Source organism: Balaenoptera ricei, chromosome 12 (assembly GCF_028023285.1).
Source record: "Balaenoptera ricei isolate mBalRic1 chromosome 12, mBalRic1.hap2, whole genome shotgun sequence".
Taxonomy (NCBI): domain Eukaryota; kingdom Metazoa; phylum Chordata; class Mammalia; order Artiodactyla; family Balaenopteridae; genus Balaenoptera; species Balaenoptera ricei.
The window spans coordinates 72,133,706-72,161,601 of NC_082650.1; the positions used below are offsets into that span (position 1 = coordinate 72,133,706).

Below are 27,896 nucleotides of genomic sequence, written 5' to 3' on the forward strand. Positions count from 1 at the left end.
CCCTCCCTCCCCAAGAAAAATCCACGGAGTAAAACAAATAAGTCTAGTGCCACTCCCGGCGCAGAGTGGGTGTTACTAAATGCAGGAATGTGTCCATGAGAAAAGACGGGCCTGGTGGCTGTGAATTCTCCCCACTCCTCAAAATGTTCTGAGTTGTAGCAATATTAAGTGATAAGGGAATGGGACTGGAACTTAAGGTTTCTTGAAAGATTCTTGATATTCTAATGTGGTGATCATTTCGGTTTAAAGCCAGGAGCCTCAGCCTTTCCAGGTCCCGGTGGGGAAAGCTGGAGGCTCACGGGATGTACTGGCTGTGGGAGGCAGGGAGACTGACCCGGTTCAGGGCCCGGGCTGGCACTTCCAAGCCAGACGGCGGCGCTTTCCACTCTAGGTTTTTTGCGACCTTGTAAGGAAGTGGGCGCGGGCGGAGCGGAGTCGGCGCCTCTTGATTGGCTGGCCGTCTCGGTGATTGACAGGGCCCCGGACTCCGCCCCCGCCCCTTTATTGACACTAATGAGCAAGTTCTTCCCACCGCTCTCCTGCCTGGAAGTGCTGACAGATCAAGGCAACAAATTTCAATTACAATCCCTAATTTGTGTCCGCAGAGTGTTTTTTACCCATGTTAGTCCTCTCTGGCGCATCAGTCGAGGCAGATCTTGGAGCTGCAGGAAGAGGTGGAGGGGGTGGGAGCGAAAGAGTCCATCACTGAGAGAGCGCGCGAGAGACCGAGGGAAGGAAACTTGGCGGGCGCGTCGCTGGTTCCTGGGATCCCAACACAAGCGCGAGAGAGGAAACGCCAAATTTGTTTTTGCCCGGGCGGGGAAGAGGGCAGATCTGGGCCTGCGGGAGTCCCCGAGAGTCGTTCAGATTTTGGTGGGGGAAGGAGAGCGAGTGTGTGCGTGTGCCTGCGCGTGTGTATATGAGCGAGGGGCGGGCGCCGGGCGGCGGGGATGGCCGAGAAGCGGAGGGGCTCGCCGTGCAGCATGCTAAGCCTTAAGGCGCACGCCTTCTCCGTGGAGGCACTGATCGGCGCCGAGAAGCAGCAACAGCTTCAGAAGAAGAGGCGAAAGCTGGGCGCGGAGGAGGCGGCCGGGGCCTTAGATGACGGAGGCTGCAGCCGCGGCGGCGGCGCCGGAGAAAAGGGCTCCTCTGAGGGAGACGAAGGCACTGCGCTCTCGCCGCCGGCTGGGGCGGCACCCGGGCCCATCCGGAGCTGCGCAGACCTGGAGCGGAGCTGCGGCTCCCGCGGAGCCGCGGGTGAGTCGGCCCCTTCCCGCCTAACTTCTTCCTTAGACGTCCTCTCCCAGTCCCGCGAGCCAGTACCGCCGCGGAGAACCTGAACTACTGCGAGTTGTGGGCGTGCGCGCGCGCGGTGTCCCTGTGCGCCCGGGGCAACTCAGCCATCAGCGCGCTAGCCTAGGTGTCAGGGCGCAAAGCTCGCGCTGCCCTGGACTCTCTCGCCGCGCAACTCGGGTCACCCTCCAGACAGTAAAATGCCGCTTTCAGCCTGGTTTCTCAGGCTGCTGCTGCCGCCGCCGCCCACTCACGCCGCGCCCTCAGCAGCTGAAGTTTGCGGCGCTCGGCGGTGCAGATCTGTGCTTTCCGCATCTGCCTCCCTTGGGCTTCCAGCCCCTGGGTGCTCTTTTTTCTTTCCTAACTTTTAAAAGCATGGGAGTGGGGGGAGCGACGGCATACCCCCATCCCCCCGAAACCGAAACGAATGCCTAAAAGGTTTGGGCAAACCAGGAAGAGGGTGGCGTATTTGCAAACGTGGTTTCCCGAGGGGTAGCTGAGAGGTTCCCTTGCCTTCCTCTCTTGATTCCCGCTGCCAAGGCCGACGGCGATCGTGGGCTTGTTTTTCGTGCTCTTCTCTTGCCGCTAGCTGCTTTGCTAAGAAGCTCCGGGCGGCCGGGGAGTTTGGCGAGAGCGGTGTTTGAAGAGCTTTCTAGAGGATGCCTCCGGCCGGGCCCGGAGCAAGGCGCCTAGGACGCCTATTGCGAAGGGAGGCCCAAGCGCTTGGGACCAAGAGCCGGGGCGCCGGGCGTTTTTGCTCCGTGCTCTCCATGGCGTGGGGTGTGTCGGGGCCTGCACCGCGGATCTGGACTCGGGGACCCATCTCAGCCTCCGCTGGGCATGCATCCCAGACTCTGGCTGCGGCACAAAACTTATTTTGGGGCCTTGACCGGGCGGAAGCAGGGAGGGTGGGGTGGACGCTGGCCGCACGCCTCTGCGGGACTTGAGACTTGGGGGCCGAGAGGGCCCTACTTGAGCGTCGAGTGTCCGTCCCTTTGGCTGGCGGAGCGCCTATTTACCCACCCATGGGCCTGTTTGTTGTAAGGGCCGGATGGCAAGAAAGCTTCCCCTTTCCTCGCGGTCCTTTTCCTCTCCCCAGCCGCCCTCGGGGGTTCATCTCCCCACCAGGCTTCCCATTTCGAGCCCTCACCGGTTACCCCTCTCTGCCCTTTGCTGCCCAGGCGGCTGTGAGGACGGCTTCCTGCAGGGCGCTTCCCCACTGGCATCCCCAGGAGACTCCCCGAAGGGGTCCCCGGTGCCCACCCTGGCCCGGCCCGGGACCCCGCTGCCGTCGCCGCAGGCCCCGCGGGTGGATCTGCAGGGAGCTGAGCTCTGGAAGCGCTTTCACGAGATCGGCACGGAGATGATCATCACCAAGGCCGGCAGGTAAAGGGCACGCTGGCGCGAACGGCCCCGGCTCTGGCCTCACCCCACCTCTTGGTGGGTTGGGAAGAAGGACCTGCCAGAGCGGTGGGGTCTCTCGTTAGCTGTTTCTGCAGACAAGGCCCCGGGTAGTGGTTCATTTTTGAGACTGGCTTTGCCTACCTAACCCGGAGTGCAGTCGGCGAGGGGCACAGCCCGGCCGTCCTCTCGTTGGATGCTAAGGAGAAAATCACTGTCGCCGCGGAGGCGATAACGGTTACTGTTGATAATCTGCACGCAGGGTAGCTATAGATTCGTGATCATACTTAATATCTGTTCAGGCATTTGTTTAGGCTTTAGTTATGTTTCTGAAATTAAGGAACAGATTATCCCCCCCGCCCCGTTTTTAAGAAAACGCAGTTTACTCTTTAGCAAACTATCATTTGCTTTTTTAGGTCCGAAACTTCCAGTTGGTTCTTTATCAAAAGATTTGCTGGCAGTATGAGAATGTGATGTGTTATGCTATTTTGATATTAGATTAGGATGAAAATTAGTGGAATCACCAGTAATACATGCTTAATCCCTGCAAAAACAATTGCCCCGATTTTTAAAAAACCATTCTTTTTATAGATTCACAGTTACGTGGTTACTTTTTTTTCTAAATGAAATCCAACAAATTAGCCTAAATTTGCTGAGGAATACCAAAAAAATTTGTAAGTTATATCTATTTTTTTGAAAGTGTGAAATTTGCACATCCGTCAGTTAGTAAAATAAATTAATTTGTTGCACAGATCATGTTAATGTGAGGGAGGGACAGAAATATTTGCGTTTTAAAGTTTTCAGTTCATTTAGTGCAGTGAAATCGGTGAATACTATCTTCCTTAAAAGAAACTTTAAAAAGAACACACAACTCTTTCAGGGAGTACACATGGCAAAAACCTGGATAGCATAAAAGTATCCAAACTTATTAGAAATTACAAAAACATATTTTATTGAATCCATATGCTACCTTCTACATTTTCACAGAGCTTTTTATTAATGATCCAAATTCAGTCTTCAACAACACAAAGCAACAGTTGTCTTATAAAGGATGGAGTTAAAGACCTTTACTCTTTATCTTACAGGTGCACTGAAATAACACTAAAACAGCCAGCGTATTAAACTGTTCTCATGCCTAGTTAGGAATAATGGACTTTCTTTTCTCTGGAAGTGGTCTTTAATGGCTTTATTGTTATAGGAAACATTTTTGGTAAATAACAGTACTAAAATTTGTGTTATAAGGTTAAATTAGCAAAAATTAGAATAACCGGAAGGGTCCTAGACATAAATCATTAGATGAAAGTTTTTGTTTTTTTTTAAAGGAGAACTGCTTTATTTGTTTTTTTATATACAATAATTTGCTGTTGTATTCCTTGCTACTGTGCCCTTTTTAACAGATAGATGCGTTTATTTTAGCATCTCCTTTTATATGCATCTCTGGGAAGCCAAGAGAAATGTGGATTTTCATTTGTTTTAATTAGCAACGTTTTGAGTAAGTGTGGTTAAATAAGAAAGTATTTTCAGGGTATGGTGGGGGAAGGAATGATTTGGTAAATATACACTGTGTTTAGTTTCTGCTTTCAATAAAGAAGTTTTACTATACCTTTCAAATTTAGAGCAACTTTTGCACTTCACCTTTACCATGCTGCAGACAGGAAGTCCTGTCTCAATAAAGAACATATTGTTTGGTTATGGCATGGCACATTGGCTCCTTGTGCTTTTTTTTATAACCCTTTTAAAATTTCACATTATAATATATTTTATCACTTTTAGAAATTCAAATTTTCTATTTCTACCATTTGGAACACTTTATTATTAAAGTCTATCTGCTTACCGATTTTTGTTTAAAAAATAAAGTGCTTTCTGTGCCATTATTTCTTCAGTGTACAATTTTTCTTTTTTGCTTTTAGCTATACTGACATTTCAGTAAACATGGAATGCAGGTACAGGGTACAACAAATTACATTTAAATGACTCAGTTTTGATACATCCTGTGTTCAGATTCTTTGAATTACATTACCAAAGTGAATGTTATAAGTTTTTCCATGTGAAAAATACAGATTCGAGAGTTTTCTTTGCTTATTCATTCTCCAAGCGTAATCATAAACAAAAACAGAACCCAAACCGTCTTTCCTCCCCTCCCTTATACATAGGCGCATGTTTCCAGCAATGAGAGTGAAGATATCAGGATTAGATCCTCACCAGCAATATTACATTGCAATGGATATTGTGCCAGTGGACAACAAAAGATACAGGTACAGTGATCAGATGGGTACAGAGGATAAGAAAACCCTGGGATTTTACAGGATACGCCTATTTAATCTGTGCTGATTATGATATTTGTTTCCAGAAGCCTGTAGAATTATCAGATCCATAATCCAAACCCTGTCACTTCCAGTAGTCTAGATGGTGCCTTCTCTTGCAATAAATGTGAAAAAAAAATTTGTTTTGCTTTTAGTAGATACAGAAATGTCTTTAAGTGTTGAGGAATTTTAATAAGGGGTCAGTTTAGTGTTGCTAAACTAAATGTGACTTTAATGTTGATTCACATTTTGATTAGGATTTTGAGACGAAAGGTTGAGTCAAGTTTGTAGATATACATAATAGTTAACAAATTGTTCCATTTTCTTCGCAAATTTTTGGACATTTAAATAAATTCCCTTTATTGTGTTACATACAAAATCATAACTCTTCACAGGCTTTTTTCCCTTTAATTTGAGAAAATTATTGAAGATTTTTTACAATTTAGAAAAAAAAATCTCAATTCATTACTATATTAAGACATCTTTAAGCTGGCAATGAACTTGTTACCTTACTGTTGTTTTTTTGGCTGGTAGTTAACACAGTAATTTTTAAAAAGTTTTGTAGTGTTTGGATTTTGAGAGAATATATTTATCTAGATATCAAGTAAAGTTGGAAAAGATACTTTCTTCAGTATCAAACCAACCTTTGCTTTTCCTTCTGCAAGTAAGCAAATCAATAGTCGTCAATGGCAATTCTTTTTATTTTCCTGAGGAGCTGAACTGATTCACTTTGTTATAAAGCAGAAACTAACACACCATTGTAAAGCAATTATACTCCAATAAAGATGTTTAAAAAAAAATGCTAACATTTAAAAAAGGAAATTCTGAGTGGAAAATCGGAAGATGCTTCTTTAAATTTCTTTGTTTCTGTCTTTTAAATAAACAGCTAGAGCATTTAGTAAGTTTTTAAATGAAATCAGATTTGGTTTTTATTACTCTTTAAGATTTAGGGAGTCGCTTTTTTGAAACAGGTTTATGGTGTCAAAAGTGTACAGATTTAATTAGTACAGGCACATATGGGATACTAAAAATATAGGTAATAAAAAGGACAGTTTTATTATTTGTGTTTTGTGTATAAGTTGTATCCCTTATTTTAATTAAATAATTCATTAGGGAGCTTTGCTAAAATTATCTACTACATGATAGAAGCTAGAAGACATTGAAGTTTATTCTTTAAATATACTTGGTTTAAAATCCATATTCTAATTTGGGTTTTGCGCTTAGGAGGACAATGTACTTCTAATGAGCTTAGAAATTATTCCTTTTTCTTCTAAGTTTGTCTTCTATTTCTTTCTCCAAATCTCTTCCATATATTTTGGATGGTTTATTTTTCTTAACTGATCCTTATTATTCCCACATAAAGCAAGAAAAATTTCAAGTATTAGTATTAAGATGCCATATTATAAAACATCAAATTATAAAACATAAATTTGGTTTCACTTATATTGCTTCTCAAGAAAAAAATTGTTTTTAGCATTTGTGTTGAGAATGTTTCACAAAGAATATGTAACATGTAGCATTTATTCTCTTAGTGGGTGTGGATTTTTGAACTATTCAATATGCATACCTTTTCAAGGTTTTGACAGAGCATATTACTCTATTTATTTTGGCAATAGCTCTATATCCATTGTGCTGCTTTTCTTGCATTTCTAAGATTTGCATTTTATTTTCCAACTTTTTCAACAGTGGTAGAAACAAATATTTTTGGCTTATTCTCTGCTATCAAAGAATGGTATTTGGTGAAATGAAAGGTGATTGTGATTTATTAGAATGTAAAATTAATATTCATAAAAGGCCATGCATTTAGGAGCTTATTTATTGAAATTGCATTATATCAATTAAGGGGAATTGTTTTTATTAATTTTGTGATAATGTATTTTTTCCCAAGAAAAGGAATTAAAGAATAGAAGGCATATTGGACTCAATAGAGAATGAAATGTGTGACCATATTGAAACAGTGAGCCTTACCGGAGATATTATGAAAATGTTTCATGCTATTTTAATAAGAAATTTGCAAATATACTGGTAGAATCCTCTGAGACTATTTGTAAATTGTTGCTTTAAATTGTATGCCATATTTTAAAACAAATGGAAGAAAAACATCCAAGTATATAATTTCATTTTCTACCCTTTTCTAAGTCAATCATCAATATACTAGTTTCTAGTTTTTGAATTAGTGTATTTTAAATTAACATTAATAAATGATGGTCTGAATATAAGATTAAACATTATTATCTTGTATACTACTTGAAACATTGTTATTTAAATGATTATTTTTACAGAGTCAATATAGTTGACATACACAAACAAATAGAATAAGATGTTTTGTCTCTTAGAAAGGTAATGCTAATTAGATATATCATAATTTTTCAAGTTTGATGTGTATTTTAATTAGTGGTATAAAAAAATTTAAAGAATTTTCTTACAATAGTCAAAAAAAAGAGAAATATAGGAGATAAAGGCCTATGTTTTATGATTTTACAAACTTTTAAAATTAAACGGAATATCCTCAGTTTATAGTGTAATAGAGTTAGAAAAAATAATTATAAATGATAATAGATGGAACTTTTTTCCCTATGAAAATAAATTTACTGAAAGTTCTGACAATTTCCCCTTGCCTTTCTACCATCTATCTCATCAGTTTGAACATAAGCATAAAATGGGAAGTGATAAAGAAAGTGGGACACTTTAAGATATAACTCTCAAGTATTTCTGAGATTTCCTTAAAGGGGAGATTGACAACTTAATAGTTTCTTCATGTCAATTGAACATCCAGATGAAAAATGGAAAACATCAGAATACAGACAGAATGTCTAATGTGTTTAAGTGTGATTCATCCAAATTAAAATACTTGCATTTATGGTGGGAATAGTGTGCATATTTTTCACTAAATCCTTAACATACCACTTTGAGTGGTCAGTAGGTTACCACTGCTTCAGAGAGTTTTAAAAAAGTGCTTGAATTCTTATTTTATATGCATTGAATGTAAAGAGCAAATCGTCGAATTTTAGACTTTTTAAAGGGTACACATTTTGTCTGAGTCTACTGAGTTGGAAATTCCAAGAAAGCAACAGTTCACAAACTGAGCCTTGTCATTGCCTTCTAGGTATGTTTACCACAGCTCTAAATGGATGGTGGCGGGCAACGCTGATTCCCCTGTGCCACCCCGGGTGTACATTCATCCGGACTCGCCTGCCTCAGGGGAGACTTGGATGAGACAAGTGATCAGTTTCGACAAGCTGAAGCTCACCAACAACGAACTGGATGACCAAGGCCACGTGAGTACATGGCCTCCCTAATTTGCCTCCATTGGGTGGCGTGGGCCATATCTGTACTGTGCCTGCCTGAAGGAAATGAACTTTTCTAAGATCATGAAATTCCTCTCTTGGTTGACTAGCCTGAGCACAGTCCGTGCAAAATCTAGGTTATAGTTGTATCAGAGATTATGCCTGTGGCCGGAGTATTCTATGAAGCATTTAATAGGGAAAACTAGATATTGCATTTGTATTGGAATGGAAGAACCTCAGGCAGCCATTTTTAGCCAAAACATTTGTTTGAAATCCCGTGAGGTGCCAATTATTATACTCTGAATATGAATTCTTGGCAGTTGAGTGAACAGTGATAATGATTTATTGTGTCCTGCCTGCATCCAGTTCTTTCTCCTGCAGAAGCTCATGCTTCTCAATGACGGCCCAGGCTTATGCTGTTTGCGTGTTCCACTTGCAAGCTCCCAGTTGTTTTGTAATGACATCTAAGGTGTCAAATACGTTGTAATAATTCCTTTTCGTCTTAAAACTGGTGAAAAATGATATATATGCTAAAGCCAGCCATTTCAATAATATAGTCATTTTTAACACCTTATTAATTTTTACACAGTATTGTTCCTAGGCAAGACTACCCTTATTATTTTAATAAATAAGTAACTCTGGATACTTGTTGATTTCCACTCAGTGCTAGCATTTCTATTAGGTTTCTGTTATTTGAGAGGGTTTTGACTGAAGCAGGATTGAAATGCCTTTTTAAGAGCGTATATCGTACATAAAAGGAATACCAACTAGTTCATTTCTCAAAGGGGTGACATGAAGATAGCATATTTATGGGCCAATCTTTTCAAACAAAAATGCGAAGTGTCATAAGCTAGTAATACAGTGATGACAGGATGTGATTTGTAAGTTGCTAGATAATATCTTAAGCAAATTGACCTTAATGAAGACATTCAAGTACAAATTTCATTGTGGTACAGATGCAGCATCTGGATTTTTAAGACTCATTCATCTCTCTCAAACTGCCAGTGCTTTTGTTTATTTGTTGCCTTTCATATTCTAAACCAGAATCAGAAAAGTAACAGTGTACAGTTTATTTCTGAATCCAACTTCATGCCCTGTACTTTAGTGCATTACTTTGCTTCTCTTCTTTTTTTTCTGTATATACACAGTCAGGTTGTAACAGTTATTTTTCATTTGATTTCAATGAAAGAACACTAGTTTCTTCTGTCTCATTGAGGGAGCCAACTGTGAAACTTTGCCAGTGCATCCATTGAGGGGTCTTTAATTTTTTTTTACAGTAAAAATTTTAAAGATAAATGGCACTGGGGGCTTCCGTGGTGGCGCAGTGGTTGAGAGTCTGCCTGCTAATGCAGGGGACACGGGTTCGAGCCCTGGTCTGGGAGGATCCCGCGTGCCACGGAGCAGCTAGGCCCGTGAGCCACAACTGCTGAGCCTGCGCGTCTGGAGCCTGTGCTCCGCAACGGGAGAGGCCGCGATAGTGAGAGGCCCGCGCACCACGATGAAGAGTGGCCCCCGCTTGCCGCAACTGGAGAGAGCCCTAGCACAGAAACGAAGACCCAACATAGCAATCAATCAATCAATAAATAAATCTTTAAAAAAATAAAAAAATAAAAAAAAAATAAATGGCACTAAGTGTTACTTGTTTTCAAAGCTTAAACATACCCTGCTTTTCTGAGTTCTATAGTTTGAGAATATATCTTTTAAAGAGATAAGTGGGTCTAAAAACTATACACTGTCATATATAAGGGACAAACTCCTTTAAATAAATATAGTCATTCTATAATTCAAATTCTTTCAGATCAAATTACTGGCTTTATATCTAATATCTACCACATCTACAAAATTAGATATTGATCTAGTAATTTATCCATCTATCTGATTTTAACTTCATAATTTCACTAGACTTTATTTAAAACAGCATTCTCTAGAGAAACAGAACCAATAGACTGTATAGATATAATTATAGATATATATAGAGATATAGATAGAAATAGAGATAGAGATAGAGGAGGGATTTATTTTAGGGAACTGGCTCACACAATTGTGGCGGCTGGTAGGTGTGAAATTTGCAGGGTGGGTGGGCAGGCTGAAGACGCAGGGAAGAGATGATGTTGCAGCTTGAGCCTCGAAGCAGAATTTCCTCTTCCTCAGGGGACCTCCACCTTTTTTCTCTTAAGTCTTTCAACTGATTGGGTAAGGCCCACCCACATAATGGGGGGTATCTGCTTTACTCTACTGATTTAAATGTTAATCTCAACTGAAAAGTACCTTCACAATGACATCCGGACTGGTGTTTGGCCAAACATCTAGGTACCATGGTCTAGCCAAGTTGACACATAACGTTAAATATCACACAGCATTTGTTTAAAATACAAAAGAATAGATTGCAACTTGAGTCACAATTGTTTATACCTAAATAATTATAACATTTCACTCTTAAAAAAAATAAAAACATAGCAGAAAACAGATAAAATCTATAGAAGTGTGTCATCTTCCAGTAAAATTCTTTTAAGGTTGTGACAGGATGTAATACTTTAATAAAGAAAAGTAATTAGTGTGCGCAGGGAATAGGGAGAGAATAATATGTACCTGTGCATTTTGGAAGCAAGGAAATTGCCTTTGCAAATAGTAAAAATGTACCTATTGCTTGATACTAGAGGAGAAGGTAGGAGGGAAAATGCTCTTTTCTGTTCTTTATTTAAAAACAAAGTTTCGAAGACTTTGTAAAATGTAGTAAGAGATAAGAAGCCATAGTCTCTGCCTTCAGTGATCTTCTAGCCTAGATGGGGAGAGAAGACAGGCACACAGGTGATCGTGATGTCAGAGCAGTGCAGCTGCCACATTGTTCCAGCCAGGAGAGATTGGGAAGGCTCCGTGAAGAAGGTGTCTGTTGTGTTTCTTTGCTCAGTTGATGACCCTAAATAAGGTTAGATTAGAGATTAGGAAGTCATTTCTTATTCTATTGCTGATGTGATTTAGCGTCTGAGAAGACAGCAGTACCATTGTGATGGGACTAATTCAGCAGTCCCTTTCCTGATGCAGAGACCTCTCAGGGACTCTCACCTCTCTGCCCTCATACAGTCGAGCCTCCCCGCCCCCTAATTCTAAAGGAAGTGACACTAATCTCTAACCAATCAAGCTGTAGATTCAAATGCGAGGTAATTTTCTAATTTGCTTTCTAAATTAGTTTCCTACTTTTTGTCCTCTCAGTTCCCAGTTTTATTCCGCTAAAGATGTACAAGTGTTCAACATGGTGACTTGAGAACTCCATGTAGACCTGGGACTTTTATTAAACACAGAGAGATTGGAGGAAACAAATTGTCACGGGGCTGTGAGTGGATCTAGGGCTGCACAAAACATGAGATTATGTGCCATTGTGATTTTCCCCAAAGTGATTTTTCATCTTTCCAAACACCAAGAATTGTTTAGAGAGGAACATCGGTGAGAATCTAGAGATGTAGAAACGTCCCACCACTCCACAGCTAATCTTTTTTTTTTTTTTTTTCTGTTTAGCATGTCAACTTTTTATTAAAGTTAAGAAAAATTAATCTTATAATTTTTAGGACTACACATGTATGTCTTTTTAACATCTTTATTGGAGTATAATTGCTTTACAATGGTGTGTTAGTTTCTGCTTTATGACAAAGATATACATATACATATATCCCCATATCTCCTCCCTCTTGTGTCTCCCTCCCACCCTCCCTATCCCACCCCTCTAGGTGGTCACAAAGCAGTGAGCTGATCTCCCTGTGCTATGCGGCTGCTTCCCACTAGCTATCTATTTTACATTTGGTAGTGTATATATGTACATGCCACTCTCTCACTTCGTCCCAGCTTACCCTTCCCCCTACCCGTGTCCTCAAGTCCATTCTCTACGTCTGCGTCTTTATTCCTGTCCTGCCTCTAGGTTCTTCAGACCTTTTTTTTTTTTTAGATTCCATATATATGTGTTAACATACGGTATTTGTTTTTCTCTTTCTGACTTACTTCACTCTCCACAGCTAATCTTGTATGTTGTGAAGACTTTATAATCCCTACTTGCCCTTTGGGGAGACCATAGTCAACTTTGTCTTGGATTGTATACAAACCAAGACTGGTCCTTGTGTTACCTGGGGGCAGATGGTCAGCATGCTTGGGTGGGGTATTTCCTTCTCATCATGTGCATGTTTCACTTGGAATTTGCTGTCTGGAGGGAAACATTTAGGTGAACATTTCCCTGCAGAATTAGAAGACATTTAACAGGTAATGGTGCACCTTAAACCGGGGCAGGACTTGTACCCACAGTGCTGGTGTACTTTGGAAGGAAGCACAGTCAGGCGTCCACAGCCAGGAAACTTGTCGGAGGGTCTGTTCTTCCAGCTGCTGAGGATTCACTGATACAGTCACCCTAGCTCTGAGTTTGTCCTCACCCTCTTCCCATTTCTGCTCGAGAATCAGATGGGGAAGCAAGAGGTCACAGGGGAGATTGCTAGATCTCCCTGATGGAAGGAACTTGCCATGGCTTAGAGGTCTAAGGTTCATAAGCAAAAAACTTCTATTCTCTGGGCCTTGGTTCTCTCATGGGTTATATTGGAACCAGAGAATTCTGAGTGACTCAAATGAGCTGATGAATTTGAAAGTCCATATCTGTAAGGAGTGCTTCATACACAACGTCACACTTGAAACAAAACCCAGGCCACTTTGCTATGGAGCTTGCGACCCTGTGTAACTACCCTGACCCCTACCATTGAAAGCAAGTCCGCATCTGGTATCACCAAAAATGCAGGGAGCCAGGTTTTTGTTATCTGCTCCTTCTTGGTCCTTTGCTTGACTTGTTCCAACACTGGCATTTAGGTCATGTAGAAAATTTCCAGAGTCAGCAGGTAGTGTTTCCCTATTGAGCTGTTTTGTAAGGGACAGGTGGTGTATCTGTCAAACTACAGGCACTTTAGGCCCATCAGATCAGAAATACGTAACATCGTGCTTCTTTTGACTCAAACCTAGTATCTTTAATGTGGGAAAAAACTGTATGAACCTTCACATGGGAAAGCACCCCGTGTTTATGGACAGAGGTCTATATGACTATCTGTGCTACTAGGTAATGCCCCAAAGAAAAAAACATCCTCCATCTGAACAGAACAGAGAGCGCGGAACATGCAGATCAGATATAATTTCTTGAGTTTCAGAAATGGGCATTATCATTGTGGTCTCCTTGTTTATAAGGCCAGTGGCTCTCCTCGTTCTACTTGTTCTATTAAATAAGCAAAATATTCTTGAACACTTGTCATTATAACTTTGATAGTTCATTAAAAAGCAAATAATGCTATTTTATGAGAATAACTAGGGCTCGTTTAGCGTTCTCTTAAAATTTACAGGGATATATTACATTCCTATAGATCATATTGAAAGTATATTATTTTTCTTGAATAATTTTCAGGTTACTATTGGCAGTTACCCTTTAATGTGCAAATATAGGCATGCCTCAGCTATTTCTGTCCCCTACCCCAGTATACCCCACCTAAAGTCATTTTGGAGATTCCGTAAGGATATAAACAAATAAATGAAATTAAAGTGTATATAGCTATATAGAGAAATCTGCTTGAGAGAACAAAGACTTCATAAAACAAGAACCCACTTTTCATAGACTAGTAAAGAGAAACCCAAATGAATTTTTGTTTCCTTCACTACAAGCCAGTTCACTCTCGTCTTCTTGGCTATGCACTTTATTTTTGTTTGTTTAATGTAAAGTGGCTTTTTCCAATTTTTCGTCTGCTCTGGAATTTGCGAATCATTAGAATCATTAGAATTAAATCTTGCTTTTTCATACTTTTTACCTGACTCACAGCCAGACATACATTTCATGTTAGACTTAGTATACACACACACACACACACACACACACACACACACAGAAAACAGACAGTGTTTTGAAAAACAGTACCCATCCTTACTACAAGCAGCACACTCTATTTTTCTGCTTTATTTTCTAATTTTACTTATTTAAAAAATTTCCAGTTGCAACACTCTAAACTGATTTTGTGAGCCATGAATGAGTTAGTTGAAATTCTGTCCTTTTTTAAACCTGGAAAAAGACTTTTCCAGAGGTTGCTGATTTGCATTGTGTGTCCCTGGGTGATGATGAAGGCTATTGTCCCCTCTTGTCCTTTCCTCAGACTCATGCTGTCGTTCCATCAAGAACGTCTGGTGGGTACCATCATTAGATCTGCTATCCAGGCATTTCCTCCACTGATAGAAAGAAAATTTTAGGGTTTAAAAACCCCCAAAACTGTTGGTTAATAACAGAGTGTAAAGACATCCTTTTGGGGCAGCAAACACACTCTACAGGTAGAGGGCTATTTGTGTTTGGGCTGACCAGTGATTCTGAATTTGGCTTATTAAACTGTGCACATCCTGAAAAACATGAGGCAGGTCAACCAACCACTGTGTTTTCCCCAGACCTTTGTTTAAGCATTTCTCCAAACTCCTAACTCCTCAAAACCTGAATTCAAATTGTATAGTTCAGGAAAGATATAGATTCATTAACTAAACTCATTAGTGAATACCTTAATTTGGATTCCTGGCAGCAAATAGAAAATCCCATTGGATAGGTCTATTTCTTTCTTTTTTTTTTTAATCATTGACATATACTATTTTTAATACACAGTCCATATTCAAAATTTTCCAGCTGTCACCATAATGTCTTTTTAGTAATGTTTTTTCCTGTCTGGGTTCCAATCCAGAATCACACATTGCATTTATTTATTTATTTATTAATGTCTTTATTGGAGTATAATTGCTTTACAATGTTGTGTTAGTTTCTGCTGCATAACAAAGTGAATCAGCTAAATGTATACATATATACCCATATCCCCTCCCTCTTGCGTCTCCCTCCCACCCTCCCTATCACACCCCTCTAGGTGGTCACAAAGCACCGAGCTGATCTCCAGAAAGTAGGCATAGAGGGTTAGGGCTATTTCTTTACCCCGCCTCCTCAAGCTTGACAGCATAAAACATATAAAGAAGAAGAAAACATTCACACACAATTCCATCATCCAGAACTGTGACCACTCTTCATATCTTTGTATGGGTCCTTTTTACTGTCTACTTTTATGTAGTTATGGTAAGTTGAAAACCAACTTGGATCCTTTATTCTAATTTAAGATTTAAAGAGAAGCGTTTCATTATGTGGTTAAACATGTCCTAAAAGCGTTAGTAATGGCTGAATAATGCTGTATCCCACTGTGTGGACTTTCATTTACCTAACCAATCTACTCATGTCAGTGGTTTATAGTTTTTCCACTGTTATAAATGGTGCACTGCACATCTTTGTATATGAAACGCTTTTCTGGATTTGGAATATTTCCTTAGGATAAATTCTCAGAAGTGGAGTCTTTGGGCAGAAGGCAGTTGAACCATATCATCAGATTCCCCTAGCTAAGTCTGAGAGCTTTTGCATCGCCAGGCATCTGGGTTTTGAAAGCCTTGTTATGATGGGAGCACGGACGCTGGGCTCTCCAGGCAAACCAGAGACTTTGTGAGCCACGCATAAGTCACACCCTGGGGTATCCTTAAAATCCCTTTGCCCTTGAATAGACATGTTGTGGTCACCAACAAGGGAAAAATGTTTCTGAAGAAAACCTTGGTGTGCAGACACTTATTTTTAGGGGATGGGTGTGGTAGAATTCAAATAATCATTTCAATCTCATTCTTAGTTTTATTGTTTTGGGCTCTGTGTTCCATTAGGCTCATTATAAATAAAAGGCCTATGAATTTATTCTTGTGTTTTCAGAAACAGAAAATTTGATGTTACATTCGTACGGTTATACACAGGGTTCTGCCAAAATAGTGATTACTTTTTTTCGTTTGTATTTTTATGCACACTTTGCAAACAGCTTCCTAGCAGTCTCAGTCCAATTTTGATATACGTTATTAAATTGGCACTTTCAGAGCCTTGGATATTTTTATTTCCAACTGGGATTCGTTTTGCACGTTAAATATTTAGTCAAGGCAGAAGTTGCTGACAAATTTGGCTTTTCTTTCCTTGACATAGATTATTCTTCATTCTATGCACAAATACCAACCACGAGTCCATGTCATCCGTAAAGACTGTGGGGATGATCTTTCTCCCATCAAGCCTGTTCCATCTGGGGAGGGAGTGAAGGCATTCTCCTTTCCAGAAACTGTTTTCACCACTGTCACCGCCTATCAGAATCAGCAGGTACTGTTCTCAGAATTGGGATCTTTCTAGACGTTTAATTTCATGTACAGATTGAAAGCTAGCTCTTCTTTTCACTGTAGCTAAATGTTATGAATTTTCATAAAGCATTTGCCATGTATGACATCCAGAATATATATGTATTGTAATAACAATTATTTATGCATTATTCCCCATGTAAAGCTACTCTAGTGAGGATTTCTTTAGACCAGAGTGTGTCTCATGACTGGCAGTGTAGGTTTACTCTCCATTTTGAGACATTGAATCCTGATGTCATAATTAAAATTAGAAAGCATGTGTATTGACTAGGAAATAGACACGTAGGATATGAAAGTGAGTTGTGTCACAGGGCATGGGATTTGACAGCTCACTTTATTTTAAAGCTACCATCCATATATTATGGGAAATATTTCAGAAGCATTTATCCTATGCAGTCATTTTAGTATATATATACAAAAGGGCTATTTCTTTCAAGATATGCTTTAATTGTGATAGAGGGTGATGCATATGCTTATAGTCTGAGAGATGAGCGATTATGGAGTAATCCTTTCGTAAAATTAGAAATAATTTGAGAAGTGAAATACTTCTTTTCTATATGAATAAGTGTATGTACTTCTTTAAGGCTGTGTCAAGCTGGTGGAGAATTGAATTGAGGCAATTATTTGATCCATGCAATTCTGGCCAGTTTTCATAAGAAGTAGCGATGGAGTTGAGGCTGATGTGGTCTGTGGTAGATTTTTTTAAAATTTCAATGGTCAGCAGAATTATTCAAGGTTTCCACTTCTCTTTACATTTATATACATCTCAGTTAACAATTTTAGGCTTTATAAACTCTCTGTTGTGTTTTCTGTTGTTTTAATGCTTCTTAGGAGATTCGGACCCTGTCCTGCGCGTCCTCCTTTAGGGCTGAGAGGCTCATCTGTTCTCGTCCGTGTGGCGACACCTGTCCCACAGCCCAGGCTGTCCTGTCCTCTCATACTCACGTTGTCACACTTCTATACAGGCTTTTGGGAGGGAACATGAAATTAACCTTTAAAAGGGCTGGAGATAATTAGGAAGATATTCTTAAAATATGTCAGGTGTAGAAAATGAGTTTCTTTTTAAAGGAAAAATATATAATGCATGGGGAGAAAAGAGCAGAGGCATTTGTTACCCAGTTCATCTTTTTTCTCTGTCTGCCTGTCTATCTATCAGTCTCTCTCCAACACACCCAATTAACTGTATTAAAAGTGTATTTTCTACTAGCCTCTGTGATACAATAAACGAGCTACACTGGGCTTTTGGTACACGTTGGTGACTAACACCAATTCACAAATGTTGACAAATCAATTAAGAGGATGGAAAAATTAGAAGAAAAGAAAATTGATAATGAAAAACCATGTTCATTTTTTTAAACTTCCTGGCTGCTATTTTGAAGAACTTTTGGAAAATTGGTAAGCAGCCCATGCTTGGTGGCTACCAGCATGGGCTCTAAAGCCTGGGGTGCTAGCCCAGTTCTATGGCCAGTTAACCTTATGATCATAGGAAACTTAACCCAGTATAAGAGAAACGTAAAATTGGGATAATAACTACATCTAAGTTGCTATGAGAATTCAATAAAATAATATGCACAAAACTAATATTACAGCATACATGGTATGCACTCAACAGATGTGATGTCAGTAATAAAAATCATTATAATAGTAATTGTGATAAACCTGTATTTAGACAAGGCACCATTATATAAATCTGTACTCTTTTTTAAAATACTATTTTAAATGAGCACTTAAGTTATTAAATGTTCTTTAAACATGATTTAAATGAACAGATAATTGAGCTATAATGAATTATAAAGAATTCTTTCAATGGCAGAGTGGCAGACATGGTGAATTACTTAGCAGACTCTTACATTATCTCATTTATAATGTAGTTTTATCCACAAACTGAGACAGTAGCATATGGAGTACACCTACCCCAGGTGTTGCACGGCTGATTGGCAGATGGTTGAGAGCATACACAGCATAATACAGGGGGATTGCAGACGACTTTCCAAGGGTGCCTTTCTTTGCCTTAGTGTCGTCCAGCAGTGTTCATTTGTCCTTGGCCAAAATGGCACAATAAGAAACAAGGATGTTCATTAACTTTGGAGATTCCACTAAACCAGGGAACACAGAAAACAAAGCATGATGTGCTTTTTAGAAAATAGGCTGTTAACTCCTTTGGGCAAAGTGGAGATCTGGTAAGAAACAAATGGGATGTTGTTTATTAGTGTCAATTTCAGGATGGTATAACTAAAAAAAGTTGTTTTGAATGGAGAGAATTAGACCACTTGCAAAAATGTTTCCCTCAAATCTTGGGGTCTTCCTGGGCAAAAATCTGGTTGTAAGTCAACAAATTACAACTGTAGTTAAAATGAAGCCATTATTTATTTCTTCTACATATATAAGATTGAATCCCATTAGAACCTTCAAGTCATGGTTACCTCTGGTTAGACATTCACTGTAGTGCTCTGACCAGGTCACGACTCCACAGATAAAAGAGGAGATGAGAGCCATAAAGATGATTCAAGGAGAGACAAAGTTAAAGGAATGTATATTGCCTATTTCTGAAGAAGGTTAACAACATTCAAGCGTATAAATGGCTGTTAAATAGAAGCTGGATATTAGCTGTTCCCCATCACCACTACTGCAAGAGAAACAGATACATGTCACAGAGTTAATAAAGGGAAGAACTTTAGTTTAGAGAGATTGTCAAACAAAGGGCAAATTATCAACAGACGATTCAGAATCTCCTTCTCCAGGGATATTAAAAGCAAAGCAAGCTTTATTACAGAGCTTGAATAGAGGCGGGGGAATGTCCTTTTCATAGCAAATGAATGTCTAGATGATTTCTGAAATTTTCATGTAGCTTTGCTACTAATATAATAAAATACCTGAGAAATAGGGAAGAAGAACACAGTACATCCTCTGACAGTTAATTTTGGAGTTACTTACAGTTCTTCCATCATTTCCATTTTTAATAACCTTCCTTGACATTTATCATAAGACTTGATGTGATTTTTTTTTCTGCTCTGCAGATTACTCGCCTGAAGATAGATAGGAATCCCTTTGCCAAAGGCTTCCGAGACTCTGGGCGTAACAGGTGAGTCTTAGTGAAAAACATTCTGGCTGTGATAAATATATTTGATTTTTTATTGTGAATTTTCCATTACAAAGTAAACAGTTAAATTTACTGACATGGTTTTGAAATCACTTCTGATGAGGATTTAAATTTACTAATATCATTGAGCCTTGGATGTAACTTATTTTGGGTGTGGCATTTTGCCCATTTCTAAGGTTAATGTTGATGTGAAATGCTGGGGTGAAAACGGAAGTTCTCAGGGTGTACAGTACATGCTGCCTCTGAAGGGGCCTTGTGGAAACCTGCCCCTCAAGATCCAGGGGCTTTAATATCCCAAATCAAAATACTCTCTGCATCTGCTCTTGGTTTAGAATTTGCTTAGTGATGTCACAACTATGTATTGATCTGTCTTCAAAATAGGACAGAGACTCTCGTTCACTCAGATTTCCAACTAGAATATGAGACTACTCCTCACTGCCAAGACAGCTGATGTTCTTTGGTTTCCAAATTTGTCTTGGCTCTACTGACAGCCACACACTTGTTTATTTTTTCTGTGTCGTGTTTTATGGTGTTTGTACTAAGTGGGAGAGCTACAATAATGAATTCTACTCTATTACTTTTTATCAAAAAGCAGACCACCCTAGTCTGTGTGCCAAGAGTTTTTGAATTTATTGATATGATTCTATCCCAATACAGTTCGGTGCAAGATTTTCTAAAATAACTGTTGATAGTAATAATAGACTAACGTTCTCCAGATGCCCTTTCAGGGTAAGACTTTGACTTAAATGTTTTTAAAAGCACTGTGTTTTTAAAAAATATTTGAGACATTTTTTATCACTTTACTCCAGAAATACTTCTTGAAAACTTGGTATTGATAGGCGGTGTCTACATGAGGTCAAAATCCCTGATTATCTTATTTTAGGAACAATTTCGCTTAAAATTGTAGAGAGAAAACAATCAAGCAGTAGTGCAGACTTTTAGTTCTTTCAGCTGATTAGCTGGGCAAGGTAGTGTAGACAGAGACCTTTTCTCAGAATAAACTCAAATGCTTGCAGAAAGACTTGATTTCATCTTCATATGCAATGATTCATTTAAACACCATGCAATGTGAGGGCTAAAATGTATGAGAGTGGAGTAGCCTTTAACTTAACGCAGGCAGATCAACAAGACTGACTAATAACAGGGCTTCACTCTGTAGGAAGATTTGCAGGTATTCCTACTATACACTGTCTGCTGTATTGAGATTATTCTGTCATTTTAGATGTCTCTTTCCATGTGCAGAAAAACTTTGTTTAGCTTTTGTTATGTTGCATTAGCTCCTGGTTAACTTTGTTTTTCAGAGGAGTTTCTGAAAGTTGAATAATCTAGTAACTGGGGTGGTCACTGGTAAGGTGACTGAAGGAAGCCCCTGGGATGACTCCTTTTCTACCTTGCCAAATACTTTGATGGAATCTTCTTGTGGTTTTCGTTATAGCAGAAGAGTATTTATCTATTTATGACCCTTGCATTTCTTTCAGTTCTTTTTTTTTTTTTTTAAGCAGAGAATAAATTTATTAAAACTCACTGAAACTCCAGGAGGGCAGCATTTAGGCTTGAGACTATACAGCCAGGAACTAAGTCCAGGCTCTCCTGTAGGATGGCTCTGGCAAAGACCTCACTGCTGTTGACATTGGGGTGTCACATGGCTTGTACACAGTCTTTTTTTTTTTCTTCCACTTTTATTGAGATGCAGTTGACATACAGCATGCCTAAGTTTAAGGTGTACTGCATAATGATGTGACACACATCATGAAATGATGACAATAAGTTTAGTGAATTTAGTGAATCCATCATCTCATATAGATACAAAATTAAAGAAATAGAAAAACAATTTTTTTCCTTGTGATGAGAATTCTTAATTAAGATTTCCTCTCTTAATAACTTTCCTGTATAACATACAGCAGTGTTCATTATATTTATCATGTTGCACATTACTGTCAGTTCGTTTTTGAAGCAATAACTTTAAACATATTTTTAAAGGTGTATTTTGGGTAGTAGTCATAGTGGATAAGCCTATAAGTAGAAGTGAGATGATAGGATACATATTACAAGGTTTCAGGAAGAATTCTAGATAAGTCAGCACAATGAAAAGACGTTAGTTTTTAAAAATTTGATCAGTGAAAAAACTCAGAGGCATTGGTGAAAGTAAACCACTAAGTCTCTTGTTTGGTACCATGAGGTCAAATGCTAGGTCTGATAGAAATTTTTTCTTCCCTTTGGCTGTTTCAGGAGTATATAAGCATGGCATCCATGGTGCTTGCTACTGTTTATTGCCTGAGTCTAAGCCTTTTAAAGTTTTTAATGGACATGCAAAAAATAATAAATTATGCTTTAACACTTTTTAAAGGTTGTTAAAATTAAAAATTTTTATTTTACTCCAAATGTTTAAACAATATCTTAGTATAGGAAAAACATGTTGAACTTATATGTAGCTTTCTTGTTAGTGAAATGAATAGTTTCACTTTTTTTCTCATTTAAATGACTTCTCCTGCTTATCATAGGAAAGCTCTTCAGTGCCCATTTTGGAATGCTAAATATCTATGAATCAGTATTCCCGGTTTTAAAAAAATCTGATTTTAACATTTTCCACTGATAAATGCAAAAGACACTTATAATGAAAAGAGAGAATTTGGTCAGCTTTAAAGATTTCTAAATTATGTATTATTTTCCTTAAAAAAAAAAGTTATCTGTAAGACCAGGAAGGTGCGTTGGTGCTGAGAACTTGGGGGAGGGGTGATATGTTTTCATATATTAATAGAGAAAAAAGCCCATGAGAAAAAATTCAAAATATTTCTTTAATACCCCCAGTTTTCTTGCACTGTTGTTACTGCTTTTTAATACACATTCTGTTTTTATTTTTCCCTAGACATGAAATAAACATATTATGCAGGACAAGAAAGAAACTTGGACTTGTGATTTTTTTAAACTTTATAAAACAATTTAATTAAAAATTATACCTTCCTGGCTATTTATGGTTCTGCAGCCTATTTTATAGGAATCAGTAGCTTCAGCCCTTAAAAGCTCTCCTGCAAGACATTTGTTACGTGAAGGAGAATTTATGTGCTGAGAATAGTTTCATTCTTCAGTTAGGCCTTAGGGTTGACCCTATAAAATGTTTTACTCAGGAAGGTACAAAAATTTCTTCTCTTTAAATACTTCAGGAAAAACATAACCATTTTGCTAAATAAACTTGGCCATTTGATAGCATAAATTAGCGAGGTGATAAAATGTGGAAATTGTTCAAAAGCATCTTGTATAAATTACCGTCTTGGCTACACTCCTGCAGGAGGTGTCTTTTATCTTTTCTTTAACTAGATGGGAAAAGTCTCCATTACTGGAGAAAATGAAGGCTTTTTTAAAAAAACGTCCAGATTCAGCTAATAAATATTTTATAACTGTTTCCTGCAAAATATCTGAAATCCTTTCTAGAACTTGCAGTGTGAAACAGCAGCTTCAAGAAAAATATCAATAGGTCCAAATCAGATCACATGTAGCTCTGTCACCTTCAGAACATCCCTTTAAAGCTTAGGGTTATATATTTGGGAGGATCAATAACTTCTCCCTAAAAATTTGGTCTGTGGGTTTGTATTTGAAGCATCATAAAGTTTACACTGCTAAAGCAAATAATGCACTGATTCTCATCTCCACAGCTAATAAATTTCTAGGTCCCATAGATGCTCATGAATTACCTCTTAGTAAATTCCCCTTGAGATCACTCCAGGACTACTTTGGTATCCTGAATATTTAAAACTACAATTACGAAAACTCATCTATGTGGTTTAACAAAGCAGTTTATACAAAACTGTGTCCTAACTTCTTTAGCTTAAAAAAGCTTGTTTCTAGAAAGTCATAAAAATTGAGTATTAGTACAAGCTAAAAATAGAGTAATCAGCTAAACAGCACCCAGCATTCATAAGTTGAGTATTAAATGAAACCTGCAGGTTATGTGGGGCTTTGGGACTGACCAGGCTGCCAAACTTCTCCCCAATCAATACTTTAATGTACATAAAATATTGCTGAGTCGAGTGGTCTTGGATCTGGTTTGTAGTCAGCCACAGATAGCATGTCTCATTTGGAAAAAAAATGACTTAGTGGTAAACAACTTTAGAGCTAGGGGAGGGTTTAAAGCTTTGTATTCCAATCCTCACTTTGTGGGAAACTGCAGTCCAGGGAGCTTCAAACATTTACTCAAGGTTAGTGGGCTGTAGTCACAGCCCAGTTCTCCTGATCTCTAATCCAGTGTCCTTACCACAAAACAGTCCTCTCTCTGGGGCACACTGATTCCATCTGAAGCCAGACTCTGTCCTTCATGCTCAGGGCAGCCCAGGGCAGGCAGGGGAAGATGGTTTTATCTGCACGCACAGGTCACTTACCATGGGTCTTTAGAGAGCTCTCGCCATGTTGTATAGGGGGTGTGACTCTGTGAGGGGAGTTTTCTCTAGTCTTAGCTCATAGCTCATGACTTGGGGATGGAGGGAAAGTAGCACGTGGAGTCTAAGCTATTAAGATAGACCCTGTCTTTAATATCAGCATTAAATACAGATTATCTGTATTAAATAAAACTGTATCTGACCATCACAAGAGATGTTCGTGTGCTGTTTGGCACTCAGGAATCAGGCATTTCCTACAGTGGAGCTATATATTTCATGAAAAGCACAATGTTACCTAGATTAACAAATTGCTTAGCACTGAGATGGTTGAGGAAATAGTGGTGAGGCCTTGAGAATGTGCTAGTTGAGTGAAGGGCCTCATTTCTATGACCTGGAGGACTTAGTTATCTGATGGATGGAAGTGATGTCTGAATCACTTACGGTAGGAGATACATACATTTATTATGTATTCAGAGTAGTCACCCTTGTTTTAAAATATACATATATCCATGTAAGTAGCCCATAATGAAGTTATCCTGTCTCTCTAAGTGTCCATTCATTAAGTGTATGTAGGGGCTTTAAAATAATGTCTGATGCTGGTACTAGCTCCGTATACTGTAGCGCCCTGTGAGATCACCTTGCTGTGATCATCCTGCAGGCTGGGCTGAGAAGCCAGGGCTGCCCTCTCTTCCCCAGAGCCCACCTGGCTGCCCTGGGTGTGGTGATCATGCCTCTGAGAGAGAAGTCAGTTTTCTTTGGATGAGTGCTCTTCTCAGCTGGCTGCTGAGGCACCGAATGATGGATAGAAATGCCTCTTTACAGGGCGTGGTTTTGTGGCAGAGCTCTCCGCATCCGAGGGGGGTGGTGTAACAGGGAGAGAGAATGAGCTCCAGATCACAGCAAAGCCTTGGACTCACGGCAGCTAGGATGGACTCTCTTCACCCCAACTTCCTAGTACAAGGGGACAGCTTTTTATCCCCTGAGATCAGCTAAGTTTTCTGAGAATGTTAACAGGACATCCTGGGTGGTTTCCATCCTCTTGTGCTCCTGGTGACAGAACGGTAGCTCATCTCTGAACCATTATTTTTTCTGTTTGTGCCAAGCTCCTCACCTGCAAATGTGGGGGGCCACTGTCAACACCAGTGGTGTTTTCTGAGCTGCTTATTATGGGTGCAAACTCCAACCGCTCCTAACTGGGCTTCTTGTGTTCACCCCCATCCTGACCCTTCCATTTAGAATGGGTTTGGAAGCCCTTGTGGAGTCATATGCATTCTGGCGACCTTCACTACGGACCCTCACCTTTGAAGATATCCCTGGAATTCCCAAGCAAGGTAAATCACAAAGTCTCCTGGGTCAGGGACTTCCCTGGTGGTCCAGTGGTTAAGACTTCACCTTCCAATGCAGGGGATGCAGGTTCGATCCGTGATCTGGGAGCTAAGATCCCACATGCCTCCCGGCCAAAAAGCCAAGACATAAAACAGAAGCAATAGTGTAACAAATTCAATAAAGACTTTAAAAATGGTCCACATCAAAAAAAGTCTTAAAAACAAAAAACGAAAAAAAAAAAAAAAATGTCTTCTGGGTCATGTATATAGCCAGGTCCTGCCTAGATGCTCAGGCACTGAAAAATGCACACGTCATTGCTTGTCCTCTGTAATGGCAACCTCATTACCAACATCCTCCCATTATAGGATCCCTCTCTTTTCTGTCTGGTATGGGGATGGGCCAGGAAAATGGCCGTTGTGGTCAAAGGTTAAGTCTTGGATGTTTTAGTCTGTTTATATATTTCATAACCTTTACTTTACCCTAAATCTCTTCTTAAAATTAGAGGTAGACTAGTTGGTGCTGGTACTAGGCATACTTCACAGATAATTGCCAATGCTGGTCTCGGTTCACCCTTTCTTGCCAGCTTCCTCTTCCTTCAGCAGAATTGCCTCTAGGCAGCGTTCTCTTGTATTTATGATGAGAAGGTCAGGCACACTGAGGCAACCTTCCCTGAGCTCCCCTTTGAGTATTTCCTACAAGCACAGGGCTGGTGTTTCCTCAGAGGGAGCAGCACGGAAAGGGATGACACTTCCTTCTCTACTTGGTAGGTAGGACTCGCAGCCCCCTCCTGCACTCAGGCATTTTACGCCTGATCCTGCCCAGCACCCCGTTGAGAATTTAGCATTGCTGGGTTTTAGATAATTATCATTGGGCAGATTGGGCTTTTAGATTATTTTGAGAAGCTATATAAAACACTGTCACTAGAGCAATGAAGGTTTTACAACCTATCCAGCCCATTGGAATTCTCTTCTCTCCCTAAGTTCCATCAAGTTGCAAACATCAATCTGTCAGCAAATCCAGAGTGGGGAGTCAGCCGCCACCACTGTTATTGATTGGATGCAGGGTTAACCCCCCTCTCTGTTTCACAGGACTGTTTATTTGCTGGACCTCTGCTCTTGTGTTAGCATGTGATTCACCAAACCATTGTCTGTTTGGAAATGATATGTATACATGTAGCTGATTCACTTCGTTGTACAGCAGAAACTAACACAACATTGGAAAGCACCTATACTCCAATAAAAAAAAAATAAAGTTCTAGACCGTTGCCTTATTTCAGTAGCCCTGAGTGGTACAGTCATTGATGCACACAAGCTTGCAGTGGGAAGTTGCAAGTTTGTTTGAGGCAGGATGTGTCTTTGACCAATTTGGCTCTTTTCTTTGAATTCCTTCTTTTTTCTTGCAAGAAAATATATTGCTCCAGAGGAAGCTCTGCTGAAAGAAAGAGTAAAAGTTGGGTAGAAGTGAGGTGATGGAACTTTTGGAACAAGATACAGAGTAAGATGAAATTTATATTTTCTAAAGTTGCCAGGAAAGTCAGTATTTGTAGTGTTTATTATTAAAAAATGAGAAAACTTTGAGAAAGCTAATTGAGGGAGAAAATGTGAAAATTCTATGTGATAGTGTCCTAATATCTTCTGGAAAAAAAAAATCACTCCTTGGGGAGATAGTTTCCTTGAAAATATTGAGAAGATCTGTGTTTAAAATATTTCAGTCTGAATTCAATGAAATTACAATTCCTGAGAGCGGAGACCATCTCCTTTTCGTCTTTGTACCCGCCCCTTGTAACAAGTCCGTCTAGCTCCTGTGTACACAATTGAAAGGAAAAGATGCTCTTTACATTTCAATTTCTTCTGCAGGAAATACAGGTTCCTCCACCTTACTCCAAGGTTCTGGGAATGGCGTTGCGGCCACCCACCCTCATCTTCTGTCCGGCTCCCCTTGCTCGTCTCCAGCCTTCCATCTGGGACCCAACACCAGCCAGCTGTGTAGTCTGGCCCCGGCTGACTACTCCGCGTGCGCTCGCTCCAGCCTAACCCTCAACCGGTACAGCACATCCTTAGCGGAGACCTACAACAGGCTGACCAATCAGACGGGCGAGACCTTCGCCCCGCCCAGGACTCCCTCCTACGTGGGCGTGAGCGGCAGCGCCTCGGTGAACATGTCCATGGGCGGCACGGATGGGGACACCTTCAGCTGCCCACAGACCAGCTTATCCATGCAGATTTCTGGGATGTCCCCCCAGCTCCAGTACATCATGCCTTCACCCCCCAGCAACGCCTTTGCTGCTAACCAGACACACCAGGGTTCCTATAACACGTTCAGGTTACACAGCCCCTGTGCCTTGTATGGATATAACTTCTCCACATCCCCCAAACTGGCTGCCAGTCCTGAGAAAATTGTTTCTTCCCAAGGAAGTTTCTTGGGGTCCTCACCGAGTGGGACCATGACGGATCGGCAGATGTTGCCCCCCGTGGAAGGAGTGCACCTGCTTAGCAGTGGGGGTCAGCAGAGTTTCTTTGACTCTAGGACCCTAGGAAGCTTAACTCTCTCATCATCTCAAGTGTCTGCACATATGGTCTGA

At 40.0% G+C, this 27,896-nt stretch overlaps 1 protein-coding gene across 1 annotated transcript; it reads left to right on the plus strand.

Annotated features, from left to right (window-relative positions):
- Positions 1-631: 631 nt before the first annotated feature.
- TBX18 (T-box transcription factor 18) lies at positions 632-27,896 on the plus strand. The gene is made up of 8 exons (XM_059942069.1): positions 632-1,257; positions 2,475-2,679; positions 4,848-4,949; positions 8,104-8,275; positions 16,317-16,484; positions 19,537-19,601; positions 25,226-25,320; positions 27,172-27,896. Exons 1-8 carry the CDS (start codon positions 951-953, stop codon positions 27,894-27,896), a joined length of 1,839 nt encoding a protein of 612 aa, XP_059798052.1. The 5' UTR covers positions 632-950.

Excerpts from the sequence above, each read along its gene's own strand:
- TBX18 (XM_059942069.1), top strand. The coding sequence starts at position 951 with ATGGCCGAGAAGCGGAGGGGCTCGCCGTGCAGCATGCTAAGCCTTAAG. Across the intron at positions 8,276-16,316 it reads AACTGGATGACCAAGGCCAC|ATTATTCTTCATTCTATGCA; the intron begins GTGAGTACATGG and ends TCCTTGACATAG. Across the intron at positions 25,321-27,171 it reads CCCTGGAATTCCCAAGCAAG|GAAATACAGGTTCCTCCACC; the intron begins GTAAATCACAAA and ends TTTCTTCTGCAG.